Source organism: Pholis gunnellus (assembly GCF_910591455.1).
Source record: "Pholis gunnellus genome assembly, chromosome: 13".
Classification (NCBI taxonomy): Eukaryota; Metazoa; Chordata; class Actinopteri; order Perciformes; family Pholidae; genus Pholis; species Pholis gunnellus.
The window spans coordinates 8,105,725-8,126,235 of NC_136540.1; the positions used below are offsets into that span (position 1 = coordinate 8,105,725).

At 42.9% G+C, this 20,511-nt stretch overlaps 1 protein-coding gene across 1 annotated transcript; it reads left to right on the forward strand.

Moving 5' to 3' along the window:
* Positions 1–21: 21 nt before the first annotated feature.
* Positions 22–7,367, forward strand: smyd4 (SET and MYND domain containing 4; the record flags this gene model as incomplete). The annotated part of the gene is made up of 10 exons (XM_079172036.1): positions 22–158; positions 446–590; positions 818–907; positions 1,824–2,823; positions 3,059–3,304; positions 3,940–4,154; positions 4,260–4,407; positions 4,532–4,648; positions 6,728–6,851; positions 6,990–7,367. The coding sequence occupies 10 exons, from the start codon at positions 22–24 to the stop codon at positions 7,111–7,113; spliced, it is 2,346 nt and encodes a 781-aa protein (XP_079028162.1). The 3' UTR covers positions 7,114–7,367.
* Between the last annotated feature and the right edge of the window lie 13,144 nt (positions 7,368–20,511).

Consider the following 20,511-nt stretch of genomic DNA (forward strand, 5'->3'; position numbering starts at 1 on the left):
CATGTGGTTTACTTGTAGTTCATGATGGATCTTCCGTGCGTTCAGTGGCAAGATCATGTTGCACAGAAATGGATCGGACTCGACCCCGAGCTGAAGGAAACGTTAACGTCCCGGCTTGAAGTAGATGATCTTTTCAAATGTGCCCTAACTCTGACAACGTGAGTAGCTAACGTTAGCTTACTCCTCTAGTTTGTTGCTAATGAGTTTCTCCTCTAGTTTGTTGCTAATGAGTTTCCAGTTTATATCCGATCGATCTGAATAGTTTTGATCAACTACTTCGGGTGTTGTTTTTGATTGGACCCCTTGAAGCCATTTGTATTATATTAACTTGAATTGGTTTGCAGAACATGTCTAGGAATAAACAGTAAACCCAAGCTTTCCTGCTGCTGGAGAAGATTTTGAAGAGACAGTTTCTCTGTAATTTGTCTCCATTTCTGTGTCACAGCCAAGATGATCTGGACTTGGTGCGGTCGATCTCTTCAGGATACTCTGTACAGAAGGATGCAGAGCTCGCAGCCACATGCAGGGAGAAGGGCAACTGTAGCTTCAAGACCAGAGACTACCCTGCAGCCGCTCTGCACTATTCACAGGTGAAGTGAAGATATTCTTCTATTGCTCCACATGAAAATATAAACTCCAATGAAGCATCACGAGAAACTAGTCACGAGACTATTCAATTCCATTATATTATGGCTTTAACTATAATAATGTGAAGATAATGTCCCTGTAAACTGGTTGAAAATCAGATGTACTGTATATATAAATTGTTCATGTAATATGCACTAACAACCAGCTTCTCTGCCTCCTCTCATGACAGGGCTTATGTTTTGCTCATCAAGGTTCGGAGCAGCTGCCTCTGTGCTTTGCCAACCGCTCTGCTGCGCTCTACCATCTGCAGCACTACCAGGTAAAGTGGCAACATCTTCACCCGTTACATAATGAGACCGTGTTGTACTCGGGGTGTCATTAAAAGCTGCTTCTTATTTGTTGACTGAAAACGGGCGTGGAGACATCTAACGGATTGTGTGATCAAATTCAACAGCACTTGACTGCGAGAATCCTGCAGGGGGGAAAGTCATGTTTTAATTCTATGTAAACGGTATCCTCACATCCTTAACATGCTGTTAAGTGAAATAGCAGATGGTTTGCAGGAGCACATAAATAGGTGATTTGATAATCCTGTCTCAGGATTTATCTTTGAACTTTTCACATGTATCATTGACATTAAAGTGCATTCTTCAGTAGGCCATCCTGGTGATGTATGATTGGAGGACAGACATTTAGTTGTGCGGTCAGGAAGCAGCTCTTCACCCACAGGACGTACAGTATGTTTCACTATAATTTAGCCGGTTTTCACCGCATCAACTTTCTCCAGGAACCCATGTAATATCATTAAGATATTATTGTAGATGTTCAGGTTCTTCTGAAACCAGGGGCTCATCTTCTAATATCTCATTTATATGAAGCCTTTCAACCTTATTATGGGCTAATTGACTCAACTTTGTTTCATCAATTAATTTCTTCGTCTCTAAAAAAAAAAGCAAGTTGGACACATTTCAGTTTTCATCCGTAGAGTCATTTTAGTAAACACTCCTGCCATTACGTTTGTAACAATGACGACTCGTTAGTACTACTGAGTGTCCCACAGTAATAGATTCATCATCACTTTCTCAATCTTGTCAGGTCTGCATCTCTGGTTTTTATCTGTCTCAAAGCTAACATGCTGATTTAAATAAGTTATGAAATCGCCAGTCATCTTTGTTTGACTCACAATCTTAGATTTTGTAGTGACTCACACTCTGGTGTTTCTGTTTTTCTCTCAGGAGTCCCTTGATGACATTGACACAGCTATAAAGAATAGCTACCCCTCTCATCTTTTACACAAACTAGAGGACCGTCGCACACAATGCCTCAAGCACCTCTCTGTAGGTCAAAAGGCAAAAGAGGATCATCACAATCCTGCCTCAGAGAATCACAAAGCTCCAGACAGAGTAAAAGGGGCATCTGTTGGACTTCTCACGTTTGGGATTTGTCCTCAAGCTGCTGTCGGCTTCAGCTCGGAGAAAGGTCGACACCTTGTGGCTGCAGAGAGAATAGCAGCTGGGGAGGTGATCCTTCACGACAGGCCGTACGGCTGCGTCCTCATACCAGGGATGGAGGAAGTGAAGGGGAAGGGAGGAAGGCAGCACGCAGAGAGAGGAGTGTTGTTTGGAGTGGAGCACAGGCGCTGTCACAGGTGCTTGACGGAAACACCGTGTCCCGTGCCGTGTGAGGGGTGTAGCTACAGCCGGTACTGTTCAACTTCCTGTCGGCGAGACGCCTGGGAGGAACACCACCGCTGGGAGTGTCCGCTGGGAGCAGATCTGAAGACGATGGGTGTGATGTCACAGCTCGCTCTGAGGGTAGCTCTAAAGGCGGGGTTAAAAAACATCCAAATGGCCAGGGATCCAATCAGAGACGAGCACACAGAGTCAGAGCCAAGCGGTCTAAACGGAGAGTCCAGTGATCCGTGTACGTCGTACGACGGGGACTCTTACCCGAGCGTGTTTCACCTGCAGCACCACCTGAATCGTCATAGCCCTGAAGTGCGTTTCCTGTGTGCGATTACCGCAGCGACACTCTTCCTAAAGCTAAGCAAAGCAGGACCCCCGCCTGCCTCTTGGGAGCTTAGTGGACCCTCAGGGGCAGACAGACAATCACCAGACAAGGAGGGAGGTATCGCAGATTGGAGCTCGAACCTGTGGCCGCTGGGAAGTGCAGTTCTGAGGCACATCCTGCAGCTGAGGTGTAACGCCCAGGGAATCCTCATGCAGCAAGATACAGGTTACTGGTTTCACAAGTGTTGTTACGTTGCTTCAAATTGAGTTTGATTAAAACATTTGAGATGTTAGAACAAGTAAATTTTATTTAACCAATTATCGGACCAAAGCTGTTGACCTAGCAGCACAATGCCAACGAAAAGGTCTATTGAAGAATTCAAGCTTTTCCAATAATTGAATCTTCAGCTCTGAATGTTCTTGAGTTGACCTTTTTAGTTTCTGGTTCTTATATCTTACAGGAGCAGCAAACTCACCAGTGCAGTCCAGCAGGGAAATCCGCATTGCCACAGCAATATTCCCAACTCTCAGTCTTCTGAATCACTCCTGCCGTCCCAACACCAGTCTGGTGTTCAGCACTGGAACCAGTCCGTCTGCAGACTTCAGTGAGAGTGTGACGGAGCACACAAGCACAGCCCGCGGAGTCACTGTGACTGTCAGAGCATCCAAAGCCATCACTCCTGGACAAGAGATCCTGCACTGCTATGGTAAGAAGATCCTATGAGTGCAAAAGGATTGTTAGGGTGCCGACATATTTCTGGTTTCTGTTTGTAGTCCTTGTAGTATTGGCCAATCACGTTCCAGCGGGCTTTGACTGAATGCAGGTTAACAGTCCATGTGGAGAGCAAAAAAGACCAAACGCATTGGCCCGAAATGCAATTTCAGAACCCACCGGCTATCGCCCGACGATGTTTTAGCATTTCTTTGGTGTGAAATTAGCTTGTAAAGTGTCTAGTTGTGAAACAATCTGGTCGTACACGTCGTCGCTCAAAACTCCACCTCCAGTCTCGCATCTCAAGTTGCCAATTAAAGTGTAAACAACGAGCAGTGAACGGAAAATAAGTCTTTGCCCGGACACCTGCTGGCTACACTGTGACCCCAGAAATATAGCCCCTTGCCCCCAGAAGCTTATCAGACAGACCGATAGCCGATGGGTTCCGGGATTGGGTTAAAATATGGTCTGTTTCATTTTGTCTGTCACCCAGCCCTGATGCAGCACTTTCAGACATCACTCTCCACGGAAATGACTGTGTCATTGCTTCCAGCGGTGTTGTTCTGTTACTTTTCTTCTTTTGAGTTATTACTTGTGGCGTTATCCTCCCTCCCTCCCTCCCTCCCTCAGGTCCACACAGCAGTCGGATGGCAACCCGAGAACGGCAGCGTCTCCTGCAGGAACAGTACTATTTCCTGTGTCAGTGTGAGGCCTGCACCCTGCAGCAGCAGCAGCAGGAGGAGGAGGAGGAGGAGGAGGGTTCAGAGGGTAGACAGCAGGGGTCGGGTGTTGGAGGCAGTCCTCAGTCTGGACTCCTGTGTGGCAAGTGCAAAGGATCTCTCAAAGTAGGCGTTCATTAGTGGTTTTATTGATATGTTGTCTTACAATCATACATGATTAATTGTACTCCTTATTAATGAACTCCATCTTGATCTTTATTTGATCTTCAGAAGAGCAGCGAGGACGGAGGAAAAGGATTTATATGTTCGCAGTCATCCTGTGCTCATCGCGTGCCTTTGTCTGAAGTGAGCCGCAGGCTGCAGGAGATCAAGGTCGACCTGGAGAAGGCGGTGGACCTCATGGAGAGAGAGAGGCCAGGTGGTTGTGAAAAACGACATCCAAATGCTGATCCAGAATGCAGATTCAGTAATGTATCATTATCATTTGTTCAGAAGGCCTTTGTAACATCCCCATGTTATACTTCTGCTCCTCCCTCCTTCAGATGAGGCTCTGAGACTGTTAAGAAGGACCCAGAGTCAGCCTGGACTGACCCTTGCAGAGACGCACCCAGTACAGGGGGAGCTGGAAGATGCAACAGCCAGAGCATATGCTACAATGGGTGAGAATGATAATGCGTGAGCTTTGTGGTTAAGGGCGCACTTTTACGATTAATGGACATCTCTACCAATTGGTTAAGCATGTTAACGGTTACTTCCTGGAAGGTTGCCACTTGTAAAGGGCTGGCTCTAAAAAACCCAGTGCACTCTGGGGATTTTATTAGGCTTGACATGCTTCAATGGCGTGCTAGAGATGGTTCACTCCGTTGATTATTACATTTTTCAACAAGATGCCACTACTCAAAACCAGTGGCGGGCCGTGGATTTTATACCTGGGCCTTCAGTGCTGTTCTCCACTTCTAATAACCTCATTATGACGTCACAGCTACGGGTTATTATTTGTTTCGTGTAAAAGCCGCATATTCACATAACACTGCAACATTTGACAAATGAAATAAAATGTGCAGATACATGAATACGAGCATGACGGGACGCTGCGTCATTAACGGACAATATAGTCCAAATCAATGTAACACAATGACAAACTCACAAGAGCAGTCATAGCAGCACTATGACAACAAAGCAACAAATCAATCCAGCAGACCTGCAGCGGATCCACGCATTCCACCACATGAGCACGAGCCATTCAAATACTATTCATAAAAACGCCACGATAGACACATGAACAGTAGAGGTAAACAAACGAAGTTCACTTACCAAATGCTGTCTATGCTGACAAAGAGTTTAATCCCAGTACATCAGTTCCAGTAAGAAGTCCAACCGGATCCGCCGCTGGTCGGTTGTCCGTGGTCCGCCGCTGTTCGGTTGTCGTCTTTGACCGACTTTCGGTTGTCTTCCGCTGCCGGTCGCTTGTCCGTCTTCCGCGGCCGGTCGGTGGTCCGTTTTCCGCCGCAGTTCGGTGGTCGTCTTCGGCCGTGGACCAGCGAAGGGCGGGCCGCGGTTGTGAGTTGTAGATCCACTCGAGTCTCTCCAAAAGTACCGACGCTCAGTTAAAATGAAACACATTCCCAGCCATAACATGTGCAACGCTTCTGACGCTGCATAAAAATCCTTTTCCTGGCTGGTCAGGGCTGCTAGCTGTGGGGTCGTTTCTTACTGTCCAGTTTGTTCAGAAATGTCCTTCTTGAGAAAAGCGTTCCCAGTAACTCCGCCACTAAATCCGTTTCTCCTCCTTCCGCCATTTCATATTAAAAAAACAAAGCTAGGCAAAATGTCTTTCAAATATTTCCACTTGAACTCTGTCTGCTACAAAGGTCTGCTAGCAATTATGTTTCGCGGGCACATAGTCACGTGCCCGCCCACTGACCAATCACAGCACACTCTGCACCTTGCTGGCAGAGAGGCATCTGGACGTAACTAGGCCTGCAAACTGCTCTGGTGGGGCCATGAATCCCAAACTAAAGATCTGATTGGTTGAATCAACAATATCGTCCCCATTCAATTTAAACTGCACATGGCAGCACTGGGTGAGTCTGCAGGCTGGGGCCTCTCTTCTTACTAGAGACACAGAGGTGAAATCTGATTGGATAAAAGCTCTACTTAATACAAGCTGCACTGGAAGCAGAGCAACTGAGGAGCACAGTAGCTGTGCAATGAGAAAATAAGATAATGGGAAAAATATTTTTATAAATTATAATACATATAAGAAAAAATTAAATGTATTTAAGAAAAAATATTAAATTATAAAATAGCTATAACTTTGTGATTCTGTTTAGGCCAGCAGAGAAGGCTTTGCAGGCCCTGACGGCCCGCCACTGCTCAAAACGCTCTACCAAACAGCAGGAAAACAATGCGGCTGCTTATTTTTAGGTCAAAAATAAATAACGACCCTGGATACTTTTACCAAAAAATTATTACTGTAGCTGACTTTCATAGAAGAGTAGTGCTAGCAGCTGCTAAACAAGGACAGTGATGATTGGCCACGTGGTGTTGTGACAATTAGCTTAAATGTTTAATGTCAGATACAGTATGTAGCCAAAGCCAAGGAAACAATAATGTAATTCTCAGCCCCTCCCTCAATCATTTTGAACTTTAGCTCTATTAAGTCAGAACCAGAGTTACGGGCAGTTCGGATTTCTGCAGTTCTCTAACTGCTTTTTTCTTTTCTGCTGTTCCTGTAGGCGACTGGAATAATGCAGCCTCCCATCTGGAGAGAAGTGCTGTAGCTATTGGCTCCCAGTACGGAGAAGACAGTATTGAATTGGGTCGACAACTCTTCAAATTAGCTCAGCTACACTTCAATGGGTGAGTGAGTTGTGCAGGGAACATTTTCAGGAGATGCTCTTTTAAATGTCTGAAACTGTCCCACGATTGTATTTATGTTGACTGTCATTATGAGAAGAAATAAGAGGTCTGCGTGTGTCTCTCCTCTCCTTCTCACAGTGGTGCCAGAGGCCCGGCCCTCTCCGTCATCCCCAAGGTCAGAGAACTCCTCTGCCTTCACGCTGGCCCTCTCTCTCACGAAATACAAGAGCTGCAAGCTATGGAGGACTGTCTACAGGGGTAGTCCTACATATGCACAAGATCGGAAATCTTCACAATATAATTAGTTTTTAACTCGGAGTGATACAAATATGCAAACATTTCTGATTGTGGGCACTTGTGTGTGTATATACAGGTGCTATTATACTATTATACTAATTTAGTCAGTATGAAATTATACAGTTTCAGAAGTGACTTGCAAGTCTGCACAGCCACCAAATGACCACAGGTATACATGCAGTTGATTGTGGCGCTCTGACCTCTTGGTGTCTGAATGTATCCATCGATAATTTCAATTTCATGCTTCAGTGGTAGTCTTGCCGTGTGAGGCAACTTGTCCACCAGGTACTTCCTGGGTACATGTACTTCTCTGAATTAAACTGAAGTAAATGTGTGTGATTTTTGTGATTGGGGGCATTTTGTTTGAAGCCAGGCAAAGGTCGTGGTTTACACTGAAGCAACTAAATCAATTTATTAAATCTGCAAATACCTTCAGCTACGACGTACACATATAGGTAGCCCTCTGACCTTTAGGTGGCAGCAGTTATCCACCGACAAATTCAATTTCATGCTTCGGTGACCGGAAAGCCAAATGTAGCTCTGACCTTTTACACCTTCAACTTAAAAGTCTTTATGACTATTATCTTTATCTCTCAAAGTCTTTATCTTTTTTTTCCTCTCTCCGCTTGTAATCAATTAGTAACCTTCTATGTAGCTGGTGGATGTAACTGGAGATGAGTGAAAGCTCCAGTTGAGACAAAATCTTGCTCACAGCTGGACTTCCTGAAGCCTTTTTGCCAGTTAGACATCAACAGTATCTGGAGGGCAGCCAATTCGACAGATGTGGAAGAAAGTCGAGGTCAAGAAGAGAAAAAACTCGGGGGAGAGGCAGCGGGTGAAATCAGCTGAGGAGTCCTCTATAAAGTCAAAAACAGGGCGGGTTCCTGCTAAATATTGCAGAGACGAGGATGCCAAGAGTTTGGCACCAAAAACAGCTGCTGGGACTAAACTTGAGGCAGAAGAATAAGACAATATTACAGGGATTATTATTTGCTCTGTCATTCTTTGGTGAAACACATGACAATCAGAAAACTGAGAAAAGGGCTGCAATTTAAATATTTTCGTTATCTTTCAATCTGCTGATTATTTTCTCGATCAGTCTGCGAAACATTCATATTCTGATGACCACAAAACGTCAGGAAACAGTGAAACATGCACGTCACAATATCAGAGAGTAGTATAGTAGAAGTAGTATATTTGTTGTAGTTTGTCCTTTAAAAAGCTACAACATGACATGATGTCAGATAATGTCATTATACACTGGGAGAGTCACTGACTCTGTAAAGCCAGAGACAGCATTGCTTACATAGAGATAAAGCAATGAATTACACAATAGAAGATTGCTGATGTAGCTTAATATCCCCTAATGTAGAGCTAGTAATTACATAGTTGGAATAGCAATTATAGAGATAATAAAGCTGCAGTGTTTGAATGACATCTGAATGATTATCAGATGTCTTGCTATACATAATGCAATCAAAATTGGCCAGACCGCAAATAAAAAGACGTCACGTGTGTATTTTGTAACAAGGCCTGCTTCAACATCTGTAACACCGACCGACAGAGTTACTAACAGCCGAGTCGACATGACTCAACTTGTCTACTGTAAGCCATCAGCCATCATAACTATGAACTCTGACCTTCAGTCTGAAAGTGTGGCCAGAATGTGAAAGTGAAAGAAAAGACCAACACACTGACTGTGAGGTCCTCACCTGTCACACATTTTGAGTATTACGGTAAAATCATCAGAATCATCACCAGCTGCTTCTATCGCAGCAGGGAAACAAACTTCCAATGAAAGATACTTTTACAGAAAATAGCCTGAATATTTGTTTTGCTTATGATGATAAATAATGTATGGCATTACACTTTTATATCTTTAGCAATGTAATGATTACAAATTATAATAACCATAACCTGAAACTATTTCATCTGCAAAATATCTAAAAGAGCTAAATATTTGAGACATTTGGTCTGATCTTGTCTACAGCCACACTGGTGGTTCTGTGAGGCTGCAATGCCCACTGTAGAAAAAAACAAACCGTTACACAGATTAAAAGACAAATATAAAATTTGATGACATGATGGCGCTAGATGAAAAGTCAGGATCCCCAAAGTTAACAAAGACCACAAATGCCTGTGCCAAATTGGATGATGGTTGTCAAGACATTTCACTCTGAGCCACAAATGTCAACCTGCTGGGGGTGCTGGATGAAAAGTCAAGGGGACCCCAAAGTCAGTAGGATTCATCCTCTGGGGACAATGACAGTGGATTGTGTACAACATTTTAAGTCTATCCATTGAATAGCTGTTGATCAATTTCAGTTTGGACCAAAGTGGTGGACTGATCCATAGAAGAATGTTCAACATGGAGACATATTCTGACTTTTAGTCCTCAACATTGGATTCTGCAATTCCGACAATGCAACTTTACTTTATCTATTAGAACCTCTTTACCAGGTAAACATCTTTTAAACACAGGTTTTATTTTCTCAAACTTGACAAAGCTCCACCAGGCCCTCAGGAGACATTATACAACTGTTTCCACACACTCCTCATGTTTAGTAAAATGATCTTGAGGTGTAAAATTGCCCCTTTGCTTGTCTTTTGGTTTGTGTTTCTCAATGGTTGCTTGCTTTGGAGCTTGGTTTTGCAGGCATTACTGTCAGGTTATCTGATCAACAGAGGAGAAGATACCCAGTTCTTTAAACCATTAAACCATTGCCACTAGAGCGCAAAGGTCAAGTTCAGAAGCATAACCTAAAAGAGAATCCCAAAATAAAACCAGAAGGCAAGCAATGCAGTCATGCTGAAACGTTTCACTTCTAAGCTCTTTGACATATTTTTTAACATCTTAAATAGTAGTTTTGGTACTAACACAGTAGCAATCTCATTGACCTGCCTTTCACCGCTTATCCATCAACCTGCACTTTCAATTCCCCCATGCAGACCCCTTTGGAGGGGACAAAATATCCCCTCTTGCCTTCTTCCCAGCCCGAGTTACATGAGCCCCTCACTCCCTCTCTGAGAGCTTCGACCCCCTCAAGCGCTCCGATGTCTGCGTCTGCCTTTAAGTGGATTTGTTCCTTCACTCAGTCTCCTCGATGCTCGATCTTTCAGTCCCTCTTTCCACAGCGGAGGACATCTGATACATGATGCAGACGATGGTAATGTGGCTGGTGCTCATGTAAAAATAAAATCCCCATCAATCTCTCGCAGGCAAGGTTATTACCGACTATTATGGAAATGGCTGACAGTAAATAATAGTCCCTCAAAACTGAATATTAAAGTACGATGACGTATTTAAAACAGTTTGGAAAGACTCAATGTTCTTGATTTGTGTTGCAGCAAAAATAGAAACATGAATTAGTTTTTACTTGATCTCGCCGTCAACATCAAATTAAATATTAGAAAGAGAGACAGAGGGTGCTTGTGGGTTGAATGAGAATCACAATCCAAGTGTTTGAGGGCTGGTGTCATTTCATCTGCAGAGAGAGGCTTGCTAAATTTGGCACAGGTGCATGAGAGGCGTGTTCACTACTGGACAAGATGAGGAGCTGCAGACCCACCACGGCAATCACTCTCCTAAAACAAGTCTGTTCACTTTGCTGGAACACAGCCACGCACACCTATGACTAAGCAGCCCGAACCAATGCAAGGTTAGGGTTTGAATGGCGCTCCAATCTTCTGCATTTTAGCCACACTAGCCTCACAGCTCATGTCTCTGGGGTGGCAATGTTTGGTCTGTCAGTCGGTGCGTCACGTTGGCCCTGATTGAAATAATCGGAACAACTGTATCTACCTTTTGTGCAGATTTCCATGAATCCTACCGACTTTGGGGATCTTTACTTGTAGAGCCACCATTAGGTTGACATTTATGGTTTGAAGTGAAATGTCTTAACAACTATTTGAGGGATTACCATAACATTTTCTTTATAATCTTTTAACTTTTCTTGCCAATTGTTTTGGTGTTATGCCCAAAGCTTAGCTCACTGTAGAAGTAGGTTTAGCCTTATATCAACTGGTTCTTGTCATTTAACTCATCAGCAATTTTATAAGCTTGCATTTACACAGAAGCAGTTTTTATTTATCATAACTTTATCACATTATCTCCCACAAAGACTGGAGACGCTGTCCACAAACTCCGTGCGGTGTGCTTTCTCCCATCTCCCGATGAGCCACTGCTCTCTTGTTATATTGTTCCCAGATATGAAAGCTGAATATTGCTGACATTATTCATCCACTCCAGGGAACAATAACCCAGGCGACATACTTCGAACCCCAAAAAAGTAAATACAAATTATAGAGGAATACTGAGTCGCCCTTGGGGAAATTTATTTATTTACTTAGTTTATATTCTGTGGTGTCAGCATTCCCAGCTGTCTCCTGCGGCACCAAATATATTAACTGAAGAACTGCAACTCTTTATTTTTCATAACTGCCATAAAAGTATATTCATCTGACAAACCAATAATAATTTAAGTAGGCGCTATTGTGTGTTTGATAAAGCAGTTGCTTGGCAGAGTCGGGCTTGGGGGTTCTAAAACAGACTTATATAAAACTGTGGATCTATCTTGTCGACCAGCCACAGGGGTAAACGCTAAGAATAGGCCCCCCCCCTCTCTCTACTCTCCAGTAAAAAATAATGACTTCCCCTTTTTAATAAGCTCCACCATAATAAATGTGAGATAATCTCCTCCTCCTCCTCCTCCTTCATCTATCCTTGCCGTCTTTTTTCTGCAAATGTCCCGCTCTGTTCTCAGACATAATGGCACGAGTATTTTCAGCCCTGTGGTGAAACACGGATGGATGATAAAGACAATGACTGCTCGTGCTTCTCCTTCATCAGCTATGTCTCCATTTAATGTAATGTGATTCTGTATTGCTCTCTGTAGGAACATTTATTTTTCACTTTCACCCGTCACAGGAAGAAAGCAGAGTTGCAGAGCAGGTAGGCATTTGGTGTCGCGTTCAAGGACACTTCAGCGGGGATAATGCTTTCTGCTCCTCCTGTTGATAAGGGGAGTCTAGTTTAAACTACGTTCAGTCCAATGGTTCCCAACCTAGAGATAAGCCAGCCTCCAAAGGATCACAAAATAAATCTGGGGGGTGATGGGATGGTTAATGGTGCAGGGAAAAATACACAGCTACACAAATTTATATTCTGGATTTTCCTCTAATGTATTTTCCTCTTAAACATTGGCTTATTTAACATATTTTGGATTTGAACAACCATTGAAATAAAAGCCTCAGAAATGTCGCTTTGGTGGAACCACGTACCAGAAATGTGACAAGATCCCAACCAGACACAACTGTTTTGTAACTTTTTGGTCACAAGCCAGAAAGGTTGGGAATCTGTGACAATGCATTGTATTTCATAAGCTTATTATATGAACACAAAAAAAGTAATGAGTAACTGCAGATAACCAATAATTGTACTGGGGTAAAAAGTATGAAACTTCTGTGAAATGTAGTGGAGCAGAAGTACGTTGGAGTAAATGGAAATACTCAAATAATACTAACAAGCAAAGAACCAAACAACTCAAATTGTGCTTAAGTACAGTACTTGAGTAAATATACTTTGTATGTAATGCATTTGTAATGCGCATCTACACCACCGCGTGGTTTGCTAATACCTTCTTTGACCACACAGTCTGGGAGATCTAACATTGCACATCTCTCAGCAGCCACAAATAGATTAATTATTAAATAAATGAGAGGCGAGAGCACTAGACTCTGGGCGCTGGTCGTCCTTCTCCACAGTGACTTGATGCCCTTGATGCCGAGCGGAACAGAGGCAGTTTGCCTTGGAAAGTTCACCCTGTCCGGATGTGATGAGCAGTCTAGTTTCTGATGGATGGAGGGTACTACTACTCTGACTGCCTGGCCCCGCCAAACATAAATACCGTCTCTTACTTTGCTCCTCCGGGACAGCCTGACAGCACCAAGGTTTATTGAAAGATGTTGAGCGAGTGATTTCAGGCTGGCAAGGCCACATGTATGACTCTGCTTAAAAAATAAATAAATAAACGTAACTACTTAATTTGACCTTTTTATTTTACTGTATTCGGATTGCGTGCTGGTATTTAATGATGAGGTCACCAATGTTTTATCACATTATTGCCACTTGCTTTTCTGATGACTTCCATCGATTCTGGAAACTCTTAACTCCTTACTTTAACCAAACTCGAATCCTCACTTTACCATTGGCTAATGCTATTTCTGTAAACTTTAATGAATAGACAGACCTTTCACTGACACCCCGTGGTCATGCGGTCGCAAGTTGAGCGTCAGCATTGTATCATTTAAATCAAATGTGACCGAAAATACAAAGCTAATGTTTGTTTATATGGAACCACCATGTTATTGAGCTCAAATCAGTGTCTGACTACATTTGTACCCAAAAAAACATACTGTACAGTATTTATAGGGCAATAATATAATAGACAAATGGAAGAAATCCTCCTTTCCAAAACATTATATCCGTACAGTGGCACCGAAACAGGATCGCAGACCACTTGGACTGATTAACCCCTTCTAACAGGACTGGCGGCGGGGCCCGTGTCTTGCCCTGACTCGGGCAGTTAGTTCACTTTCCAAGGTGTCACTGATACACTTCAACCTTCCGCAGGAGTGTCTTAACTGCCATGGGGACCTCTGTGTGGTCGGTCAATGATAGCCAGAAGGACAAACAGCAGTCACCTGAACATCAGATATCAACCGTTTTGTAATTCAATCTAAATAGAGACATTGCGAGCCAAGTATCCATATCATTCGTTTGTTACGTGATAGTTAGAAACTTAACGTTATTATGGACCGGGAGGAGACGTAAACTAATCCATCCGGCTACTGGAGGAGTCATTCTTGTGTAACACTAACTGTGTCAAGCCATAGACACTTTGGAGGTTTAAAATATACATAAAGTCATAAATATGTGTTTACATGCATGTCACCTCATATCACCTCTGATTCCCTGATCATATGTTTTCATATTCAAGTCATCAGATCCTAAAGGAATTTAGAAAAACAACCTCTTTGACCAAGACAATGCCATAATACATAACCCCAAGGAACCCTGGAGTGACTCACACACTTTGTAATTCAATCTAAATATCCTCTTAGGTCAGCGTCCACAGCAATTTATAGTTACATGATCATGACACAATCTGTGTCCTTTGACTCTTAAACATTAAACAATAAAACTATGACTTTGTGCAGGTGAAGTTGAATTACCGGCATACGCTATGAATTAAAAAAACCCTCATATTTATTTCGAGAGGAAAATATGTGAAAATAATCTTGCGTGAACTGATTGATTGCCAGATCATATAACATTCAGACTCCAAGTCTTAAAAGTGTGAGTACTAAAGATGACCAGAGTGTTATAGGCCTGTATGGCCTGACTGTATGGTTTGTGGGATATAAACTTTTCATTACATGCAGGCAAGTATGATAATGGAATATTTTATTATATCTAATTATTCAAATACATTATTTTACATTATCTTTATTTTCACAATATATATATTTATATATACAACAAAAGTGAATATATTAAATGTAATCATGTGTAATGTTGTGACAGTGATTCCACTGTTCACCTCTGAGCACCGATAGTTTTCCACTCTGGCCACACAGAGTGATCAACAGCCACAGCTAACTCCTCTGATTGAGTGACGTGGCTTTGTTTGGCCAGTTGCGTCTGTCTGGCTACAGCTCACTCCATTACAAGTCTGAATGACTAATTAATGGTCCCGGGACAGTTGACACCGGCTCCTCAAGATCCATTTACACCCTCATACCCCGGAGGGCTCTGCCTCGACTCCACTGCACTTCTTCAATCCTCCCTAACCTCCATCCTCTCCTCCCTCATCCCCTCATCTATTATTCATCCGACGGTAGAGTACTGTATAAGGAGCAGGTCTGCGGATAGACAGATTGAGAGACAGGTTGATCAGACAAATAGAGGTACACATTGCATTTGGGAAGGGAGGGAGAGGGAGATAGAAAGAGTGAGGTGGGGAACGTGTTACTATCTGTATTGGTCTTTTGCAGTAGTTTGTCTTAAGGGGAGATAGATGAACTCTGATCTCCACCTGCACCTCCACCTGCACACACATTCATCTCTGAAGAGTTTAATGTTGGGTCAGAAAGATTAAACCCTGTGTGTGTGTGTGTGTGTGTTTGAGTGTGCAAACCGTATTATTCACAGTTGCTACAGAGTCCTTCAACTGCTTAACGCCACACCATCAAGCATACACACACAGTGCAAGGAGAAAGAGTAAGGAAGGATGTTTGATTAAACTTCTGTTACCCACGAGCACCCTGGTGTACCACAGTACGGCCCTTGGCACCCATCTAACAGAGAGCAGCCGTTTAAGTGTGTAGCCAGTAATGATCCTGCACATACAAAGCTCGTTAGAGTCCTTCTCATAGCTAACAGATAACAGCTACCTATGTCTCTAATTGCCTGAGTCTTTAAGAGAGGGAAAGACATTTTCCGTTTCATTAAAGGTTGTCCTCAACTTTAAGTCCCTTTCATGCAAAACGTAAACGAACATTGCTATTCCGTCAAAGCTACAAAGGGCAGAATACACTGAAGATGTACTGCCGTCAAATTGTGGGAATGCAGAAAGTCGTTTGACACGGTGGTTAAAGAGAGCAATCTGTTATTCAAAGGTCACGATTTCAGAGTGGGCTCCTAAATGCAGATTGAACATGCGAGAAATTGAAAAAGGACAACATTGGTTTTTTGACGCCTTACATCTCTTTGACACTATCACAACCCAAACTGCACGTCATAATCATTATTAAAACGGTGGGTCGTGATGTTGGGTCCATCCCCACTTTAACAGGATCAAGTTTGTTTATCTCTCCCCTCTATGTTCGACACCAACAGCTTTAGCTCAGAGTATTGGCTAAAAAGTTAATGTGCACTCAAAAACCTTTTAGCAAGGGTCAACACATGACAATGTGATTCCTGTCAATAACAGTACTGCATCATTTTAAGCCTGCAAAATGATTACCGTAACCTCTCTGTGTGGTATTGTACAAGACAGATGGTCATGGTTGCAGTGTCGAGTCATGTTGGGAGCTCTACGTTTACACCTACTGCACCAAAATATGTTGTGCATTGTTGTACCCTCAAGCCCCGACCCAGAAGACTCTACAGTCTTTACATGTTGTATGTGCGCTCTTGTCCTTTACTTCGGTCAAATTGGATCATATTTAATTCTCTATTTCGTGTTTAAAAGGCCTCCATTTGTCGGTCATGCACCAGCTGGAGGGAGGACGAAGAACAGATCAGGTTGTCTGTTAAAACAAGGTTAATGACTGACGAGTGACACAGGAAGGATGAAGGAGGAAATTAAAATGTGGTAGAATTTGCAGCAGACATATATTTCAATTCACAGTGCACACAGAACGTAATCCCGCGTACATACTGAACATTACATACACACACAAAAACAGCATGCCGCTGCTCATTTAGCATGAGCACCAGAGCTGTCAGAAACAACGACACACCTGAGGATATGAGGAAAACGTGACTGCCAAGGTTATTGGCAACTGGTCACAAGTTTACACACACACACACACACACACACACACACTCACACACACTGTAGTCAGGAGATAGGGATGGGCAGCCTTGAGTAAATCAATTACAAGGTTCAGTATCAAGTTGAAGGTCACGAGGAGGGCACCATAACAATATCCCAGCAACAGCCTGTGAATAACAGCCACCGCTAAATCAGCTCTCTGCACGGGCAGATAGAGGGAACACTTGTGGAGCAGGCAATGGGGTCCTAAGAGGAGAAGAGGAGGACTGAGCAGGCGTTCTTGTTTTTTTGGAGGAAGAAATACTATCCCATATATCGTAATAGGCAAAACAACCTGACATTAATATGGCCCTCTGTGCTTATCTGTAGCACCAGCAGGAGGGCCATTCCCCATCATCCTCTATCTCTTTCTGTCTTGTTGCCTCTCTGTCTCAGTTTCTCGTCCTCGCCCTCTCACAGTGTCTTTATTTATATCGCCACCATAGCCGGTTTTGTTCACCTGTTCCAGATTTAGTGCTCTTGAGCATGACAGCGAACTGCAATCAGCATAAGACTACCCAGTGCCATGGCCCCATGTTAAATACAAGCAAACACTGGGCCTGAATGTCTACCATGGTTCCTTTTGTCCTTTAAAAGAATACTTTGACCTTTTGAGAAATATTCTTATTTGCTTTCTTGCAGAGAGCTAGATTAGAAGATCAATATTACTCTCATATCTGTTCCATTTACTTTATGATGCCAGTAGCGTCATTGAGTCAGTCATGATTCTGCACTCTACTAGACTGTATATACACCATAGTGCCAAAAGTATGTGGATCCTCTTGTCCACACACTTGTTTGCACTTTTGGTCGGGGGCTGTTTTTTATGGCCCCTTTCGTTCCAAATAAGAGAAATTTCAATGTTACAGCATACACTGGTATTTTAGACAACAGTGCGCTTTCAACTTTGTGACAGCAGTTTGGGAAAGGAAAGGCCAGTTCATGTTTCAACACGAAAATGCACAAACCATGGTCCATAAAAGTACGATTTTTTCCAGTTTGGTGTAGAGGAAGTTGACTGTCCTGCATAGAGCCCCGATCTCAACTTCATCCAACACCTTTGGGATAAATTGAGACCTAGAGAGGTTATTGCACAACATCAATTCCCTTACTTTACTAGTGCTATACTGTGGCTTAATGTGTGCAAATCTCTACAGCAATGTTCCAATTTTGGAGCCAGAAGAGTGGAGGCTGTTATAGCAGTAGATTGATGCTTATGGTTTTAAAGAGAGACGTTAAACAAGCACATATGGAAGTAATGATTGCGTCGCCCACATTCTTTCAGCTACATAGTATACCTGTGTATACAGCTGGCCCTGTGAGACTAGCATATCGGCTAGATATATGATGTTGGGGGTCTAAATGGGCAGCCGTGGCTCATGGGGTAGAGGGGGGGTCGTCCGGTTCGATCCCTGGCTGCTACGAGTCCTTGAGCAAGACACAGAACCCCGGATCGCTCCCCGGGCGCTTCACAGCAGCCCACTGCTCCTAAAGAGCTATGGATGGGTAAAATGCAGAGGTCAGATTTCAGATATGTATCTACTGTAAATGACGATTTACATTAGTTTAAAGTTGAAGTTTAAATCATTGAGATAAACACAGCAAGCAATGTGTTGACCCTGATGATGTTTAACAACATTCGAACTAATACATTGTACATGTTCCTCTTCTGTGCAGTTCGGAGAGATGTAAGCAAGCCTGTCGAAAACTGAAAAGGCTGGCACTTAAATACAAGGCAGATTGCAGATACACCTTCTTCTTTATCAGGACAGAACACACGGCATAGTCTGATGCTCTTTGTCTAGGTGTGTGCTCTCACTTACTCAGTAAACACACACACACACACACACACACAAAGTGAAAAAGAAGAACAGTCACTTAGTCGTGCTCATTGTGACCGTGACTACATGTCAGTAATGACCAATGGCAGCTTACTGTTACTTTGCATGTGCTCCAATTAATTAAACCCCAAATGGTTTCATTTGAACTTGGTTTGTTAATAGGCCATCGTGGTCAGGTCATCCTGAAAGTTATTTCTGTGCCCAATGTCTATTATAAATGGGACCACACGTGACAGAGAGAGAGAGTTGTGGATACTGTTGAGTAGCTTCAGCCTTTCTTTCTTACTTTCATTAATCAACTATTACCAGTACTGCTTTACTCCTCTGTGCCACCCATGGTCCTGAGTCTGTCAAAACAGTCTCTGCTTCTTTATGTAGTTCTCTTGCTCAGAACTGCGCTGCCATTTGGAGCTATCCATGGTGCTGAACCTTTCTTCTTTCCTGTCTTCGTCTGATTTTTATTTTTCTTCCTCAGCTCATGTTATGTTTGTTGTCAGTTTAAAAGAAGAACAAAACAAACGACAGTGCCTTCCACTTTTCTTCTTTCCACCCTTTTCATCTTTCCATTTGCGGGGTACTTCTTTCATTGCCTCATTGTGAACACAGAACAACACAAGATCGTTTTAAGTGGAGCTGTCCATAGGGCTGAAACTCTAACTCTCTCTTACTAGGAGCAGCCTTTCTTTCTATCTCTCTTTATTTCTTACTGATCACTTAAATACTTTATGAAATGGATACATTGTCTGTGCTTCTGGCTTATTAATGTGTCCTTAATGATGTTGGTTGGTGGAGAAATAATTAAAATATTGTCACTATTTCCTCTTCAGATAAAAGATAAAAGTAGCCTAATGAATGTTAGTGATGTTGTGTGCCATGGTGCCCTTCCAGGCTTTAATATAAAACTCTGTTTCCGGTTCAGTCATCGGCAGAAACAACATGACAGACCCAGCCCCTTGTCAGTCCAGCATCAGATATCTCTCTCTGTTAGAAGCGGCTTATGTATTCAAGCTTATTGATTTGTTTGCCAACTCTATGCTGTAGACGTGGAGAGCGTGACCAACTCTCCAAAAGTCTGTTTTCTTTCTTTGTAAAAGGGATCAATGGGAAAGAATTGACCAAGGCCCCCATCTCACATGCAGGCTCCACTGCCCGCACGTAATTACAGCAACTGATTTGCAACAAACACAAGATGCCATAAATTAAGGCTGTAATGATGGAAACGTGATGTGGAAAGGAAACAACAAACTCTCTTGGAGTTCAATTATTCTGCAGCCGTTCAGGCATTATTCATGATAAACGACCTCATTTGTTGTTCAAACTGGGAGGATTGGGTTTGAGGTTTTTTTTTTTAAATGGGAAATAACGACGTACAATAACTCAAGAGAGTCTTCCTGCAAACACAAGGACATTTTTAGATTTTTGCTATCAATAACTTGTGTAGCATTTATACTATAAATCTGTAATAAATGTTTCTTTATATTAAATCATATTTCAAAAAAAGAATAACTAGAATTAGGATGGCTTGGCAGTGGGATACTTATATTGTCACGTGCATCGCTCTCTCCTTCTCCCCCTCTCTCCTCTCTCTCTCCCTCTTCTCTCTCTCTCTCCTCTCTCTCTCAGTGACAGGCGTCAAAAATACCACCAAGGGAGCGCATATCTGCAGCTTTTCACGCAGCCACACTCGGCTGTTATCCACCGTACCGATGCGTAAATATCCCAAAGGGGGGCTTCACTCATCTTTTCTCCGGACAGAGACACAGAGCACCGAGGCGACTGTGGAAAGAGCGTTTTTTTTCCTTCCTATTCTGATGGTTCAAAGTAACCGAAGCCGGACTGAATTGACTTTACATGCCAGATAGGATAGTAGTCGGTCACCTTCTTTGCAAGACACATCGGCACAGACCTTTCTTTGAGACTTAC